At 33.5% G+C, this 19,917-nt stretch overlaps 1 protein-coding gene across 1 annotated transcript; it reads left to right on the plus strand.

Annotated features, from left to right (window-relative positions):
* The first annotated feature begins 5,922 nt into the window (after positions 1-5,922).
* LOC124353698 (brain protein I3) lies at positions 5,923-17,272 on the plus strand. The gene is made up of 3 exons (XM_046803667.1): positions 5,923-6,150; positions 11,933-12,048; positions 16,925-17,272. Exons 1-3 carry the CDS (start codon positions 6,060-6,062, stop codon positions 17,054-17,056), a joined length of 339 nt encoding a protein of 112 aa, XP_046659623.1. The 5' UTR covers positions 5,923-6,059; the 3' UTR covers positions 17,057-17,272.
* Positions 17,273-19,917: the final 2,645 nt, after the last annotated feature.

Below are 19,917 nucleotides of genomic sequence, written 5' to 3' on the forward strand. Positions count from 1 at the left end.
GCTCTTATGGTTTGGCCAGAAAAGTTATTGTTTGTGAGACGTTAGTTTACGAGTGCCGCGACCGCTTAGAGCTCAACGCTCCGTGCAGTCCGTGCCGGGCCATCTGTTTCCTCGTATCGTACATTATAGCATATTATAAAAAGTGAGTAGAACACGCTTTATTTGTACTTGTTTACAGTAATTACTTCAAATAAAATCACTAAATAAAATCATTAAGTTATGTAATTTAATGAAGGAATTCAATCTGAGTCAATACTCTAAACAAGTATAACTAAGAGTTTATTTCCTATTTATTTTTGGCATATATTACTATAATATGAGCAAAGTTTGTATATGCGGGTAAATTATTAGATGAGGGAAACCATGACTTTAAACCTTAATAATCCTTCAGCTCAAAATATCCCAAAACAACAATATCTAAAGTTTATGTTTACATATTATAACAAAGTGTATAAGAGTTTAATAAAATATTTTGTTAAGTCTGTAAACATTTATTGTACAATTAGTAAGGCAATAAGTAAGATTTATAGATTAATTATAATAAAAGTATGGAAAATTACTTAAACGTACAATAAAAATATAGTTTCAAACTTTACAACTCAGTTAATTGTAAACTAATCTGTAATACTCAGTGAGAAAGAGGAGGAACTTTTAAGTCATATATTATAAATGTTAGTTTATTGACCTTTTTCAATTGAAATTGCGCTAAAAAGAAAGAAAATATAGAAATAGATTTGTTTTTAGGTGACCATTTCAACCATGATTGACAAACAAAACAAAAGACAAAAAATTGCAATACAATTGAAAAACTTGAACACTTTAAAATTCAATGAACCAACTATTGCCCCCATGAAAGTAACTGTTTTCAAGAGATAATTTCTAAGTTTGGTTTTGTGTATTGATTCATTGAGTTTTCTTTGAAAAATGGTGTAGTCTCAACTTAAAATATTTCTTACCTATTGCCTTTATAAGAAGTACAAAATGGCTTTGTTCGGGGCCATTGTCAAGGAAATGGTCCCCTGGAAACAAATCCATTCCTATACATTTTCTTCATTACTGATGACTTCATTTTTTTCAGTTAAATTTTTGATTGAAGTGATGTCTCCTTTGTTCAAATTAAACTTAACAACATACTCGGCAATTAAACAGAGCTTTTCTACAGCCTCTGACGGTTGCCACTAAACCCCCCCCTATTTTTACATTTAACCAAACTCAATGTTTTGTTCAGAATCAATGTGTTTCCTGTTTCCGTCTCATGTAGCTCTTTATGAAGTAGAATTCTTTTAAAGGCACCAGTGAACTCTCTGCATGATGGGTTGTTGTTGAAGCCTCCACGAGAACGAATGTACCCGAACAGTCTTTCTAGGTGATCTTGTCAACTGGAAAGTACATAAGTTTACAATCATTGGCCTGTACATATTCTTTTTATAGCAGGTGGCTACAGTAAGCTCGATTATGGGCGAAGTGAAGAGCGGGGGTGCAAGGCGACGCTCCTCAATACGGTGACTCACGCCCGCGCCGCCATATTGTTGAGTATTAGCCGCTCCGCAGTGGCTTCACCTGCGAGCACCCGATGTCCTATCTATTGGTCTTATTGTAATCTATTTATAGGCCACCCTACAAGGCTAATTACGTACAGTTCATGGAACTCCTAGAAGACACGTTCAACACGGTTAAGAATGATTACTGTGATTTTCCAATTGTGGTCTGTGGTGACCTAAATGTCGATAATCTAGAGGATAACCTAGAAAAAGAGTATCTTGCTGATATCTTACAATCGAGTAACCTTCATGTTACCTTCAAAAGTCTTACGAGAATTGATCAGGTTTCGAACAGACAAAGTCAACTCGATTACTTTATCACAGATTTGAAAAGTCGCTCTTATTCTGTAGATGTGCTGCCACCACTTCTTTCTGACCACAGTATTATAGTTTTTAGCCTAAATCTAAGTTCTGCTAGTATAATTAAGAAAATCGAGAAGAGGAAAGTAACAAAACCTAACCTAACTACATTTGAATATTTGATGTCCAAGCAATGCTGGCCTGTATATAGTAATAATATAAACTTAAGTGTTGACGATGCATTTGATGACTTCTACTCCACTTTTATATATATATATATATATATATATATATATATATATATATATATATATATATATATATATATATATATATGTTTGAGGTATGTTTTCCTAAGGCAATTTTTAGCTGTAAGGACAACTCACATGTTAAATGGATAACCCAAGAGGTTATTGAATCGCAAGAGAACCTTAAAGAAATGTACTGGCGAACGCGTCATGAGGCGACTGAAAATTCCAAGCGTGAGTATCACAACGCTAAGAGCCGGCATAGTACTTTGCTTACCAACGCTAAGAAACAGTTTTTTAAATCTAAAATCGAAAATGCCAAAAATATAAATAAGGAATCTTGGAATGTTGTAAAAAGTTTAACATGTGACGATATTGTAAATAGCTGTAATATTACACTTAAGGTTAATGACGAACCCATTACTAACCCAAGTAAGGTGGCGAATATTTTTAACGACTATTTTATCTCGGAAATAAGAAAATTAACTGAGGATAGATATTGTGAATCTTTCCATGATGATGTGGATTACCGTCCATCTGCGGAGGATTTTCACCTCCAGCATACTAATGAACTAGAAGTTTTGGATATATCTCTCTGTGTACGGCTTTAGACCTAACCATAGCACTGTTGAAGCTACTCAGGATTTGATCTTGAATTGTTTTGAAGGACTGGAGAACAACCTGAACGTTCTTTTCAGATCATTTGATATGTCCAAGGCCTTTGACACAGTGTCGCATCATATTTTACTGGATAATATGTATTTTTATTCTATTGACAACAGTGTAGTGCAGTTCTTAAGATCTTATTTGAACAATCGATGGCAATCCGTATTCCTAAATGGCTCTTACTCAAAACAGTTAAGTGTAAAACAAGGTGTCCCACAAGGGTCCATTTTGGGACCCTTGCTTTTCATACTCTATGTTAATGACCTGCCGTACAACCTAAATGCTCATTCAGTAAAATCATTTCTATTTGCTGACGATTTGGCAGTGTGTGTCCAGGGTAACAGTGCAGAAAATGTGGGTTACATAATCGACGCCAAAACTAAAACCATTCATGACTGGTGTAATGCAAATAAGTTAAGCCTTAATGACGGGAAAACTCAGGACCTTGCTTTCAGCCTTAGCAATCGGGGGGAAGTAACCCACTCAAAATTCTTGGGGTTCACAGTCCAGAGCAATCTTAAATGGCATCAGCAAATTGACAGTCTTGCGAACAAAATTTCAAAAGGCATTTTCATGATCAGAGCACTTAAAGGCAGTGTCTCTGTTGGTGTTCTGCTCTGTGTTTACTATGGCCACATACATAGCTACCTCTCTTATGGAACTTCAATCTGGGCAAACCATGGATATGTACAGAAGCTTTTTGTGCTGCAAAAAAAGCAATCCGTCTGATTTGTGATGCACACTGGCAGGCCCACTGTAAAGAGCTCTTCATTAGGTTAGGTGTCCTTTCATTGCCTTCTATGTATATATTTAGCACACTCTTGTTTGTTAAGAGGAACTTGGCACTTTTGCCTGCAATGTCTGAGGTCCATAACTATGCAACTAGAAACAAAAATAAACTTATAAGTGAACGATGCAGATACTCTGCAACTCAGAAGAGTTTTCTATACCAAGGCATAAAAATGTTTAATGTTTTGCCGGAAGGTATTAAAGAGCTGCCACTCACTAGATTTAGACAAAAACTAAAGAACTTTCTAGTTGCAACCTGCTTATACGATGTAACAGAATTTTACGAAGTTGTTAACTCTTTAAGTTAGGTTAAGTAACCTTTTAAGTTGACTTTGTTATACATGTGAACATGTTTACAACAAATAAATATTTGATTTGATTTATAATTAATAAGATTAGCTCTAAAAACAGTGCGGGTGTAGATGATATCCCATGTAATTTACTAAAAACGTGTAAAGACACGATTGCAAAGCCTCTCACTGAAATTATCAACAAATCATTCGATGAAGGTATATTTCCGAAGGGAATTAAAACATCTAAAATTGTACCGATCCATAAAAATAGTGAGAAAGACCTAGTAAAAAACTATAGGCCAGTTGCAGTTCAAAGTGCCATCTCAAAAATTTTCGAATTGGTCTTCCTAAAACGATTAATTCCATTCTTGAACAGTAGAAATTTGCTTAGCCCTAACCAATATGGATTTAGGAAGAATAGATCTACTATCGATGCAATCCTTGACCTGGTAGTGAACTTGTACGACAACCTAGATGTGGTTGGGGAACAACTGTGCATATTTTATGACATGACCAAGGCCTTTGACCTGCTGTCACACCCTACACTGTTTAAAAAGCTAGTAACATTAGGAATTAAGGAATTATGCACCACTACATTGGATCATCTCATATCTGAAAGATAGAAGACGGGTTGTAAATATTAGACATTCAAGTCAAGATGGACTCACGAGACACTTCCGCTCTGCTGTCTCACCTGCTATTAACACAGGGGTGCCACAGGGCTCAAATTTGGGCCCTGTGTTGTTCCTCCTTTATGTGAATGACTTGCCAGAATCTGTCGCCACCGGTGAAATCTGGATGTTTGCAGACGACGTCAGTCACTTGATACATGATAGAGACATGGGGCTTCTTCAAAACAAAGCACAGGATGGATTAAATGAAGTAAGTAAATGGTGCAAGCAGAACAAACTGTTACTAAACAGAGGAAAAACCAAGGCATTAACATTTCACAACCGAAAAAATTAGACTGCGACCCCTTAATTCGTTTAGAAGGATCAAGTATATGCATAGACAGAAGTATAAAATATCTGGGCATAACTATTGCCGATGACTTGAGATGGCAACACCACATTGAGCAAATGTCAACTAAATTGTCAGCTGTATGCTTCATGGTCCGTCGTCTCCAGCCCTTAGTTGAAAAAGATATTCTAATGAAGGTTTACTTTGGATGTTTCCACAGCACTGTGAACTATGGCATCTTATTCTGGGGAAACAGTCCATCATCCCAACGGGTATTCCTCCTTCAAAAGAGAATTATAAGAACAATATGTAAGGTGCCATATCTGACCCACTGCAACCCTTTGTTTACTGAATTAAAAGTTCTTACAGTACTGGCACAATTAATTCTTGAATCTGCACTTATAGTTCGAAGAAAGCCTGAAATATTCCGGAAAAATTTAGAAATCCATAAGTATGCTACCAGACAAAAAGAGAATATATATGTTCATCAAGTTAAATCCAGCTTAGGAAAGGAGAGCCCTAGGTTCATGAGTGGAAAAATTTACAACAAAGTGCCAACTGAAATCAAGAAAATTGAAAATTATGAAAAATTCAAGATTAGATTCAAAGAATTTCTGCTGGAACGGCCATACTACTCTGTAGAAGAATACTTAGAATCGTGAAGAGGCCCATTCAATATGACGACCACGGCACAGAAGTGCTTCTAGTGGGATATCACCAAGTATCAAGTATCAAGTATCAAGTAAGTACACTGGATTTGATTTTAATCAAGGGTAGAGGTCATTAGACAAGCAAGCATTTAACTGACCTTTGGATAAAAAAAGAAAGGTCTTATAGAGTTTTTATAAGATGAATACATTTTTCAAATAAATTTGTTGGAATTAAAACTAAAGCTTGTGGGCACTTAAAATGTCACTGACTTTCACGATCTTGTTACAAAAAAGTGTATTAACAGTAATACAAATGAATAGATGCAGGTAAACAGTTATGTATTTCTTATATATATATATATATATATATATATATATATATATATATATATATATATATATATATATATATATATATACATATTGGACTTTGATGAGGTTTTTCATCAAAGTCCAACAACATTATTAGAAAAACAATGTAAGAAATAATAAAGTGGCAAGTTGTCATCTGCGGTGTTTTTGATTCCAGAGTGATTCATTTATGTGAACTGTTATCTCTTTATTGAAGTTTAGAAGTAGTCAAATAAATTTAGGCTCTTTCAGTCAACAAAAATGTCTATGCCTAAAGAGGTCCACACACAACCGCCACCTCCTTATACACCAAGTTATCCACCAAATTATGCATTCAATCCAAATAATCCAAGTAAGTTAATGGTAAGCAAATACGGTATCTTAAGTATTTGTTACGTAATTTATAATTACAATATCAGTAGCTTCCAAATATTGGTACATGAAGGATAACTCATAAAACTACCGATTCAGCTTAATTAAATAAAAATACATAGGCTTATGAAATAGTTATAATTCAAAAATATGTGTACAAAACATTTATCCCAGAGCTAAACTTGTCAGTCATGACAAGTTGAAGTGGAAGATTTCTGGTGCTATTAACCCTGTTTAACCATTTCACAGTTTTTGAAAATATTACATTCATTGGGCTTGCATAAAAGTGTGCTACTGATGTAATATATTACACATCACTATATTGTTCGTGTTTTATTGTATTGGAGTAGAGTATGATAAGCGGACCCGGTTTTTTATATCGATTAGGCCTAGTTCAATTACCATACTTAATATTCATTTGTGGAATATGCATTTGTAAATCATTTCAACATACCTATAGCCATAATCACAAGCATATTTTACATTAAAATAATTAATACAACCACATAGTGATAAACTTATAGATAATAAATGAGCTCTAACAATCCAACAAATTATTTGAACTGGAAATAGGAAAAATTTCATAAATAATAATGAAATAATGATAACAATATATAAAAAAAACATTTATAACAGGAAATACAAAATATGCATAATTATTTATATGTTTTCTCCTGTGTAGCAATTAACCGTTTTCGAGAAGTTGTTGAAGCATCTTCTCTAGAAAACCGTACTTCTCTTCTTCACAAATATTCTCAGAGATAATCCACAAGTGGGTCGGCTGATATGCCACTTTTTAAACTTCGTTTCACAGTCCTCCACGAGCTTTCGACTGTCTTGTTAATATCTATAAAAGAACATTCATTTATTATATGAAAAAGTGTTAATAGTCGATACAAGTTAAGTTATTGTTCAAAAATCAGTATTGGTCAGTTATATCAAAAGTTATAATTGAGTAAAATCGTTTGTCAATATCGATATAAAAAACTGGGTCCGCTTATTGTACCTTACCCTTCTATTGTCTGCTGTAGTATTGCACAAGAAGCATTACTATGACCACTGCGTGTAGTACAAGTGGATGCAGTATAGTAAGCGGCCACCACCCCAATCGAACCAGGGTGCATCGCCATTGTAGTTGTGGCTTTTTCTCGAATACCTTACAAATGATTTTAATTTGGGCTGCAGTAAATAAGAGGCCACCACTACAATAGAATCATATTATATCCTTAAAAATAGTAAAAAGTAACTAAATGTTAAACTGTTTTGTTTTTTACATTTTACAGATACACATAACATAGATAGTTTTGACATAACGTAATTCGTTTCAACATTTTTGTTTCTATAGTTTAGATAATCATAAATATGATTCTATTGTGGTGGTGGCCTCTATCATACTGCATCCTTAATTTGTATTAACTTCGAACAATATTCTTGTTAGAGGTATTAAAAAGAGCTGGCAATGATTATTTGTCAGGCTAAGTTAAATAACTGTAAGGCTGCCAAACTGTAAAGCTGTATGATAAGAGCCCTCGAATGAATCAAATATTGGTTAAATCGATTTAAATGGTGTCAGACGTGTTTACTCTGTACAGTAATTATAAGTACTCTGATGCTCAAACTTAGTTTAAATAAAGTTGTATTATTTTCTATAATCTAAAATTCATATATTTCTTTTACTTATAAAAATATAGCTTAACTTTACTACAATTTTAAAAGTCTATAATGTAATTCAGTTTGACATTATTGTTACAAATTAATTGAAACAAAGTTAAATCATGTGTATGGTAATGGCCACTAGAGATGGGAACTATTGTCCCCATATTACAATAACCTATTACAAAATAACGGGTTGAGGTATCACGTTCATGTAACCTGTTACTGTGTTAACATGTTACCATATGATCCAATTTCAGTATTAGCATCATGCTGTTACTGAAATGACGTTACTAAGTTGCAAGTAAACTGAGATTAAATCTATATGTGCTAGTGCTCATGTGATTTGAGCTTGAAGTTAGGTACTATCTTGAGGGATGTTTTTCTTTCTTCACCAGAAGTACGGGTTAGTGCCGAAAGCGCAACTGAAGCTCGCACTGATGGCAAGGGGCATTGCCGATAAGTATTTCCTGACTTCAGATCATCACCCAAACCGTCCAACTTTTCTGACTTCAGATAACGTTCTAGAACTTTTACCCTTTTCACAAAAGAATTGTAAAATAAATTACTTTTTAGCAATACAAAAATAAATTTTGGTTTCATATGATAGTATACTTTAATTTTTGTAGGACAAATTTACAATTATGTAAAACTTCCCAGAATAGTTCAAAATATTTATCAAGCAAAGGAAAACACTATTGAAACATATGTTCTTTCAAAATACTGTCATCCTGTCACAGCACTCTTACCTTACTGTTCATACAGATACTTTTGAAAATTATTTTGTGAAATATCTTTCAATGATTGTTGACAAACTCAAAATCTGCAAATATGTTTTCCTTTATCAATGTTTTCAGCAGTATGAACAGTAAGAAATTGAACTTGTGAGGTTGAACAAGTACGGTGGATGCAAATCTGCAAAGTAGAAGCCAATTTTCATAAAGTTTCAAATTTTATATAAAAAAATCTAGTTATAAAGCCTACTTTGTGCTTTATGTTCAGATTATCTATGGTACCTTTTTGTGGGTACTGTTTGTGGAAGTCTAGTTTTTGAGATTCAAAAAAGTCACTATGGGTTATATGTATTAGTAATAGAGGATTTTGTAGACTTTTTTGTTAACCTTGGTGTACAGTATTTGTTCATAAATGTATTTTTATCTTGCAAAGCTTAACTTTGATCAAAGTATACCTTAATTGCTATAATGGAAAGAACCTCATATATCTTAAGCTAAGTAAAACCCAGATCAGTTACACATTCATAGGCTTAACACTTTTTAATAGACCACCACCTGACGCCAATACCACTACCTTAAGTAATTTATAAAATTGTATGGTAAAAAGGCTGAAACAGACATCATTCTATTCAGTGGAAGAAATCCCCTCGTATATGATGTTAGTGACTGCATTTCAATAGGACTCTGTCTTTTAACTATATACAAGTTTAGATTTCAGTTTTGTGTAGTCTATTTAAAATATATATTTGAATTATCAATTTTAAATTGTGTATAATATACAAATATGAAAAGAAAACTTGCTTTAACTTGAATGCTGTTGAAGCCTGATTTTTTTCAGTACACATCGTGTGTAGGATAACATTAAAAGATTCTTTATTCTTGAGTTCCATTGTGCTATGAACCTTATCAGTGGTCATAAAACTTCATTTACATTTAAACTTCGGATACATTTTGAATACACCTCATATTAAGGGTGACTCTGAAAGTTTTGAGATATATGAAGAGTTTTTGTACTACACTTATCAAACGTTAGGCATGATCAAAGTATTCCAATTCAACGTTAATGCACATTTGAAGTTGGATTTTCCATTTGTTGAAAGCAGTCAGCCATTCAAGTTTTGGAATTGAGTAAAAAAATGTATGAATCTCATCAATTTCGGCATCCAAAGAAAAGTGACGACCACACGAATGTTTTGGTAGTCCAGATTGAAGAATAACTGAAAATCGTACTTAGCAAGATCAGGTGAATAAGGGAGGTGCTCCATTGTTTTGTTGCATTTTCTGCCAAAAACTCTGTTTTGTAGCATTCTGAGAAGAGGCATCGTCATGGAGCCAAATTAAACTTATAATGTTTAAGTCCTAAAGAACTTTTGGCAATCATTATTCACTGTACCATCTTGCTGTAGATGTTTCCACAGTGTCTTTTGTCTGTCCAGCTTAATAACCTTTACCAGCCTTTTTTACTCTTGATGAAAACATTGTATATTATTTTATTCACGTTGGTTTTTTACCATTGTGAGGGATGCGTGTCCTCAAACACCTAAATGCTTCTCTTTCCTCAAGTGGAAATGTTATAAAATGTTATGTATGTCCTATTACCAGTGACAACTTTGGAAATAATCCCTGATGATCATGATCCTCACGCACTCAGCTCTTTGCTCGTTTTTCAAATTGTGAGATTCCCACAGAGAAAAGTTTTTCTGGCTTTTAAAAGGTGCTGTAATGTTATTCACACTGCTGCGGATGTAATCCCTAGAGTAGCTCCAATCATTAAATTAGTGCAGTGTCTGTCATCTTGAATCATTGCACACCTTATCAATGTTTTCTGGACTGATACCGGAATACAGTCTTCCTGTAAGTTTGTTGCCTTAAAGTGAATTATAACCCCTTAGAAATTTCTAATATCTCCTAAAACAGTAGCATGGTATGTTGCTTCTAAACCAAAGGCAATTTGGAGACGTTTGATGCACTTCTCTTGAGACAAACTGACTTTAGAAACGCAGAAAATTATTACCCGAAAGGGCTCTCTCTATGATCCCATGACTGGAAAAAATCGATTTTTTCAAACAGACAACATAAATACACTGATAAACCCAAGTTGCTGTCAGGCACATTGACAATCAGATAAGAATATTGCAGTATGTACTGTCTGCCAATATCTCAAAACTTACTGAGTGTCCTTTATTATAGGTGTTCTTAATTCTATTTTGGTTGATAGATACTCAATTGTTTTACTGCTTTTATTATGTGTTTAATAAAAAAAATCTCTTGTGTAAACCTTTAATTACGTTTAGTATTAAAAAAATGTTTATGATAGATTCTGCAGGGAAAAATGTTAAACATAAATGCTTTTTATTCTGTTTCAATATTTCAGATCCAAAATTTACCTTATTAGTAAATATGGTAAATCGAAATCTAAGAATGATCTTGAAATGAAATCATTTATCGATTTAAATTCATGCATTGAATATTTCTCAAGACTCAATTTGAAAACGAACTGCTCAAAATCAATAAATTATTGTCTTTGGTATCGACAAGAACAATCGTCCCGCGGTAATGGTGGACGATGTTCTTTTGAAAGAGGTCGAATCCGTTAAGTTCCTTGGAATGTATCTTGACCGAGGGCTGACATAGGACTTTCACATTGACAGCATCTGCTCCAAGGTTGCGTCTAGCATTTATGTTTTGTATAACCTTGCAAAATTCTGTTCTATGATGTATTAAAAATGGCTTACTTTGGCCTGATACATCCATATTTGTCTTATGGCTTGAGACTGTGGGGCAGCTCCTCTAAATACAAATTCGAAAGAGTATGTAGAGCTCAAAATAAAGCTGTTGGAGTTCTTTACAAATTGAATTTCAGAGAGTCATGCAAAGATGCCATTAGAGAGCTTGGATTGTTAACTTTACCCTGTCTCTATATTCTTGACGTTGTTCTATACTGTCAACTCAAATACGAGTTGGTCCAAGGCAGTGACGTCCACCAATACGAGACAAGAGGCAGGGACAACTTTTGTGTTATACAACATAGAACAACAGCATTTGAACACTTGCCGTCCCAAGTTGGTGTGAAACTGATAAACAAGCTGCCTGAAGGAATTAAACATCTCAGTGATTCTAAACGATTCAAATCTCGATTAATACACCTCCTGGTGTCAAAGGCGTTTTACTCCGTTGAATAGTTCATGTTGAATTGCTGGGATGAAAATTATTGAAAACAAGAATATAATAAAAACCCCAGTTCTGTTATACAACTGAATAGCTATAACTGCAATTAGAATTAATGCAAATGTATGTAATTATGAATGTACCTGATGCATGCATGCAATCTTGTAATTGTTGACGCAATAAAGATTATTATTATTATTGTTTCAGTGCCACCCCAAATGCAGCAACCCCAATATCCTGCACCTCCCAACTATGGAGCCACGACAGTTGTCATCACTCAGCCCAATGATATAATCATTGTCGGAGGGTGTCCAGCTTGTCGGGTGAGTTCAGAGATTCTATTTTGTTTCGTCTAAATCATGTAGAAGGTCAAGATGTAATACTGTAAAAGATAACAACACTTTTAATGCCTAAGATATTTTGTTGTTATTCATGAAAGGACTGATTATCAGCTTTGATAGCTTAAGCATTGATTTATTTGTATATATATATATATATATATATATATATATATATATATATATATATATATATATATATATATATAGGATGGCTTAGGGTTTAGAATAAAAACAAAGTCATCAGTCACGTAGATTTTTAAATTTTCATCAGTTATAACTTCCTTGTGGTTGTAGGGAAATTAAATCATGTTGATATGTCAATAATTAAGCTTTCAATAAAACACCAAGATTTAATGCTATTGTTGTATTGATGAAAAAGCACTGTGATACAAGTAACTCAAAAACTAAGTTGTTATCAACTTAAAATTGTGTGTTAAGATTAGATCTGCATGACCCTGATTTTGATTTTTGATATCGTGCATTTTAATTCCATTGACTGGCACTACCTCAGGGGTCATCTGAGAAACCACTTCTCACCCCCTTTGAAAATTTTCCCTTTAAATATGCTTAGAATCCCTCTTACGACCCAAAGAAGTTGAAATTATGATGTTGATCTTCAAGAATCTTGTTGTCCACGACATTTACCAAATCTTATGTGATACTGATGCTCAGGCTGGTCATGGATATATTTCCGCCTGTCCTTGAAAGCTCCTATTCATTTGCACGCTTTGCTGTCCCTCATAGCACCTATATGGGGCATACACTTCATCTTCTGTTGAAATTCTGCTGCTGAAACATCCGTTGCTTTCAATAACCGAATTAAATGCTGTGACATTCAGTTAGCTATGATGATTAAAACCCTAGCCTGCTCCCTGAATAGTTTAGATTTAAAGTTAATTATATTGCACATACTGTCATGTTTAATGGAAGGCTGTTGATTGTTGTCTTCTCTAGACCCTTTTTCTGTAAAACAGTACAACAACAGTAAAATCATATATTTACAACTTGATTAATATTTATATATTATTACTAGAATAAAGGTAATCAGTCTTTATGAATCTAGTTTTGTTCAATAAACAGCAATATGAGAGGAAAACTGTCTAAAAGAAATATATATATACAGGGTGATTCATGAAGTTCTCCCCCCACTTCTACAGCACATTGTACTAGTAAAAATAATGAAAATATGTTATATAAACATAGGTCCGAAAACGCTTCGTTAGCGAGTTACAGCTAGCGAAAGATTTCGCCTGAATTCCTGGGTAAAGAGTAAAATAAAGCCATACTGAACTTTTGGAAAGGTTAATTAAGTAAGAAATGTCGTGGATTCTTATGTATTTTTACCTGATAAAGCTAATAAAATAGGTTTCAGAACTGTACCTGTAGTATTTTTTGAGGGATTCAGGGTTAAATGCAAAAAATTGGGGCACGAAACAATGTTTTTTTAAGTTTGATGTACAATAACTTTGTTAAATTGGTAATAAATATATAAAATCAACAAACATTAATTGTAGAGAATTTAATTCTGAGAAAATTGATATTTATTTATTTATTATTATTTCAACGGCATCCGCCAATAATTTCGAACAATAATTTCACAACATTTTCATGCAACTTAAATATAACATCAACAAAATAAATAACAACTAATTAAATTACAGAAAGTAGTGATTATGCAGTGGAATAATAAATAAGTATTAAGATTTGTGAAATAATGTTACAATAGTGAAAAATCACAAACATCATCTCCAACTGATATTAAGGGGAAAAAAACTCTATTACTCATTACTGTTGCAGTCTCTTTTTAAGGTGTGCGATGCTGTCATAAAACATATCACCATCGGAAGGAATGCTGTTTCCACGCCTATGAAGTCGAGCAATAGGACCGTGATAGCTGTAATTGTTTGAGTGGTGGCAGGTTGAAAACATATTCCTGGATCTGGTTCCAGCAGGCACCAAGAGGGATATCCTACTCAGAAGCTCTGGTGAATCGATCGCCCCATTGATAAGCTTGTGCAGGAAAATAATATCAAACATTCTCCTTCTGCACTCCAGCGTAGGCAGAAGAAATTCCTGCTCAAGTGCGGGGACAGAGACCTCCTGATAGGCTGCACCTCTCCGGACTCCTTGAAGTCTGCAAAATTTGTTTTGAATACTCTGTAGTTTGTGAATATGAGATGCGTAATGAGGGGACCAAACAAGAGTACAATATTCCAGATTAGGCCGAACTAAAGCCTTATACAAGAGCAGAAGTGTCTCGTCACCGAACGTCCCTCTAGACATTCGAAAAATGAATCCTAGCATTTTGTTTGCCTTCAAGGATTATAATTACAAAAAGATATAATCAAAGTCTAAAATAAAACAGAAATAAGTACCAAAAAATCGATTTTATTCAGTATAATACATTACTAGTTTTAAGCAAAATTAATCAGGTTGGGCCAACCGTACGCACCTTTTTATAATAGATGTTCGAAAATGAGGCCATCATTATCAATACATTTTGCAGCACGTTTGTGTATTGCTTTTGTTGCGTTTCTTAATTTTTCAGGACTTCCCTGTATCTGCACAGCCGAATCCATAATACGGGCAATTAATTCATCACGAGAATTCACTTTTGTCTTGTATACAATGTCTTTCATCCATCCCCAGATGCAATAATCCAATGGAGATAGATCTGGTGATCTTGGTGGCCAAGGGTGAGGCCCTCCACGACCAATCTAGTGTCCAGGAAATTGATGATTTAAGTAAGCAGAAACGGCACATGAAAAGTGGGGAGGTGCTCCGTCATGCTGGAAGTACAAATTTTGTCTGAGATGTAAAGGAACATTCTCTAACAGCTGCGGCAACTCTTCTTGAAGGAAATGCAAATAGAACTCAGCATTTAGGCGTCCAGGTAATATGAAAGGTCCAATCAGCCGATTGTGCAAAAGGCCACACCAGACATTGACGCTAAATCGGTGTTGAAAGTTCTGTTCCACTACCTCATGTGGATTTTCTTCTGCCCATGAGTGTTCATTGCGCAAGTTATTGACACCATCCCGAGTGAATTGTGCCTCATCCGTAAACAAAATACGCTTGTAGAGTTGATTATTAATATTCAAAAAGTTGCAAAACTCCAAGCGAAGCGGACCATCCCCTAGCTGTAGATGTTGAACCTTTTGTTTATGAAACGGATAAAATTTGTTTTGATTAAGTGACCTCCACACCGTTGACTGCGAAACTCCTATCCGCCTAGAAATACGTCGTGTACTTACACCTGGACTGCGATGAACAGCATTAATAACAATATCATCATCAAGTTGGACAGCTCGTTCATAATTGGTTCTAGTACTTGGTAGTGATCCTGTTTCCCGAAGAGTACGAAAAGTTCCTGAAATTGTTTTGGTATCTGGCATCCTCCTATTAGGGTAACGTAGTTCATATTCTTCTACAGCAGCTCTAGCATTACCATTACAGTAACCCAAAATAAAAACCATATCAGCGTATTCCTCTGATGTAAATAAGTAAGGCATTTTTTCGCTGAATAAACAATCGAATTATAACTCACAGAAAAATTGCATTTAATAACACGATTCACAGAACCCGATCTCTTGCTGTAGCTTGCAAAACACCACTAATACACAGTTCTAACGTAACAGTACAGAATACCATTGTTGATCAGCTGTTATTCGTGCGTTACCAACTTAGAAATTAATAAAACAAAAAACTGCATTTCGATGATTAGTAAACAATAATGGGAAAATGTTTGCTTCATTTATTTTCGAACATTTGATGTAAATTTTTATTTAAAAAAAAATACAACGTAATAAAACATGATATTTTTATTTACAAAGAAATTTATTTAACAGTTAATCTTGTTTTCTCAATTTATCTCATCATTAAGGAACAAACATTTTGTTTTGTTGTTTTATTTTAAACTAAATACCGTACGGTATTTCTTTACAGCTAGTAATGTATTATACTGAATAAAATCGATTTTTTGGTACTTATTTCTGTTTTATTTTAGACTTTGATTATATCAATTTTCTCAGAATTAAATTCTCTACAATTAATGTTTGTTGATTTTATGTATTTATTACCAATTTAACAAAGTTATTGTATATCAAACTTAAAAAAAACATTGTTTCGTGCCCCAATTTTTTGCATTTAACCCTGAATCCCTCAAAAACTACTACAGGTACAGTTCTGAAACCTATTTTATTAGCTTTATCAGGTAAAAATACATAAGAATCCACGATATTTCTTACTTAATTAACCTTTCCAAAAGTTCAGTATGGCTTTATTTTACTCTTTACCCAGGAATTCAGGCGAAATCTCTCGCTAGCTGTAACTCGCTAACGAAGCGTTTTCGGACCTATGTTTATATAACATTTTTTCATTATTTTTACTAGTACAATGTGCTGTAGAAGTGGAGGGAGAACTTCATGAATCACCCTGTATATATAAAACTAGACGTAGACATAGGTAAGAAAAATGGACGCAAACACAGCATTAGAATCTTGTAACCAAAATTTAAGCTGGATCAGAAATTGTGGTTTTTGTATTTGTAATATGGTGCAATCTAGGTGAACAGGTATTCTCATTGTCTCAACAGGTCAGAATTGATGCTGAATTTTTTTTAATCTCTTCAGATGAACCTGACTCCCCGATTCCAGAAGTCAAGTGTGTGACAGTGTCATATTTCAGACTCTGCAATAAGACGAAGGTGATCTGGAGCTAAACACAACATTCACTTTGATTTAACCCTTCCCATGATAGCTATGTTATGTGAAAATTAATGGTGTTATTATTACATATTATGTCGTAATTCTTTGTTGGCCATTTGTACTGATTTTGTACGTTTTTGTTATGTGTGCAGGTCGGTGTGTTGGAAGATGACTTCACCTGTCTCGGAATATGCTGTGCTATTTTTTTCTTCCCAATTGGCATTCTGTGTTGTCTTGCTCTCAAGGACAAGCGCTGCACCAACTGCGGAGCGTACTTCGGTTAAACTGAGACACGGCCGATTACACCTCTCAGGGGCTTCCCATAGGATCTGTAGTCTTTAGTCTGTGTATCTTGTGCCTTAACTTCTTTTATACAAATGATTCCATTTGGAGAAAAATCATTCCTAGGCTATTCAGTGCATGCTCATGCAACATTTACTTAATGGTTTCTGACTATATTTTTTAGGGTTTTTAATAATAAGCTGGAGATTTTACAAAGATCTGTTTTTATATTTTTATTGGGAAACGACCTAAAGTAAACCACTTGGTTTCAATTTAACTTTCAACGCAGTGTTTTAGTGGCAGCAATGATAAATATTACAGAAATACAGTTTCACCGCAGCATTTTTTTGTATGTTTTTGATGTATTGTGTAAAAGTCCAATTTTATTTTATATTTTGGTGCTGTATGCACGTTTACTAGCACCATATAAAATAGTAGAGTTGGTTATGCCTCTATTTAAAGCTTGTAATCATCTATTGTGTAAGAAGAATTTGCAGGGAACTATTTAATTAGTAAACAAAGTAGCAATGTAATTTACTAATTAGATTTTACAAATTCTGGACGAAGTATTAGTACTAAAGGATGAAATTTACTTTTTCATCATTACCTAGATACTGCAATACATTTCCAAGTTACAGTATGAAATGTTACAGTATTTTTTTCATTTATTTTTCAAAACATGAATACTAATAGCATATTTGTTCCGTTTATGAAAGCTTGTTTTATGCAGATGCAGCTTCTGTGGTGGTCTTTGACACCTAGACACTAAATGTGTTAGAGGAAGTGGAAGGTATTCTTGCAGTTTTGTCTCTCATTCTGAGTAGGTTATTTTAAGTAGGACATATAAAAGAGCATGTTTCAGACTATAATCTTATAAGACTGGAATGCTGTGAGTTGAAGAATCTTGAAAGGATCAAACTTTGTGAGGGCAGAAATGCTTGAATACTTCACCACTTGTTTAATTATTAATTAATTATGGTTTCTGAATTGTATATATTATACTATACTTTATATTAACCCTTCCTACGCCGTAGACAGATATATTGGAGTGGTATTCTTGACCAAAACGCCAAATACCAAGTTAATGGATTTATAACGTGTGGCGTGCAAAGGGTTAAAATTAAAGTTATTTTATAATTTTAAATTTATTACAAAAACTATTTTGGTAGCTTTAATTTCAATATAAGGTACCATTTAAATGTGTTTTGTATTTTCTCTCCATAAATACATTATTTATGTTTGTAAATTATGCTAAAGTGGTGATAAATTTTTTTAGGTAGTGAAAGTAGCCTATTATCATACAGAGTGATCAAAAAAATTGTACCAATATGTTTCTTAGCAAATGGAAATATTTGGATTGATTGTAAAATTATCATCAATTTGGATATTCGGTAAAGGTGATATTCTGATATGATGATACTTGTATGTATGTATGTATAGCAATTTTCTTTATATTTAGGTAAACGTTTTTGAGACTTAAAAAAAAACATTTTTACTGCTTGAGATTTAGGTACTTTGACTGTCTTTAAAAGAAAAATAATGTATTACTTTATATAATATAAAAAATTTAATGTTTTTTTATGTAAATTTCAGAAGTAAGCTTGTGAATTGTATTGAAAACAGTGCATGTTTTAGAATTTTGTTTAAATGGTCTCAGGGTCATACATTAAAAATATTATGCATGAAAACCAGTTTTATATTGTTTTTATACTGCAAATGGGGTGAATAAATTGACAGAACCTGGTACACTAGTTTGTGGTGGCAAAATGCCAGATAACGTTCACATGCATTTTGTGACTTGTGCGTAATAACGTAGTATCACACTGATAGTGTTATCTTGCCAGTGGGACGAACCTCATATTGTGACTTGTGTCATCTGTTAGTTAACATTACATTGTTTTAACTTATTAAGCTTTTTTCTCTTTAACCTTATTCCAGTCATTTCTTATACCTTCTGCAGGAAACTTTAGGGCAAGAAAAATTATAAATATTAAACCATTTACTGCATAAATGCTAGTCATAAGAGTTTTCTGAGATGTTGGAGCAATTTAAATATATTGTGTTTATACCCAACTCTATTCTGTTTCTTTGATGTTATTACTGTTAATTTGCAAATACTCAAATTTGTAATGTTACAAAGTTAGGATTCAATGTTACAAATATATGTAAATCGTACCTTTCAAATGTGCCATGTTGCAAAACTCTGTGACCAAAAAAGGTATAAAGTTTGTGATTATTTTGACACAGTTCTGATGTAAAAGTGTTCCCATTCATAAAATATTTGAACCTCCATTATTTGTAAAATCAAACTGAAGTTCAATTTTAGGCTTGAATTAAGCTAAAAGTGGTTTATAAATCCTTGCAATTCAAAATGTTACAATTTTTAATAAAGCTACAAAGAGGGTATTCATTACAACTTTTTCTGTCTCTCTTAAAATTAATTATGGATTTAAATTACTTGTGATACAAAACTTCAGTCTAAACTTTGTTAAAATTGATTTGAAATTGTTTCAGGAATACTTGTAAGTCAAACAAGTAAGTGCAGTGCAGTGATATTAACAATTATTTTGCTCCATTTGTAAATTCAAAATTTCACCAGACAATAGCCTTTGTTTCTTTGAAATTAGCGGTTATGGAAAAAAGAAACGTAGTTTTATAATTCTGTTATTTGTATATATATTTTTTATTTTAATTTATTTCTAAAACTAGAGGTAATGGAATAAAACTCCTCAGGTTTTAAAGGTGAGGAATCATTTTCAAACAAAAGGGAGGTCCAGAAACCTTCCCCCTGGAAAATTTGAAAATGTAAGGTTCCAAAATAGTGTTATTCTTTTGCGCACTTCTTAGGTATAGCGGAAGATTT

Source organism: Homalodisca vitripennis, chromosome 2 (genome assembly GCF_021130785.1).
Source record: "Homalodisca vitripennis isolate AUS2020 chromosome 2, UT_GWSS_2.1, whole genome shotgun sequence".
In the NCBI taxonomy this organism is placed as follows: Eukaryota; Metazoa; Arthropoda; class Insecta; order Hemiptera; family Cicadellidae; genus Homalodisca; species Homalodisca vitripennis.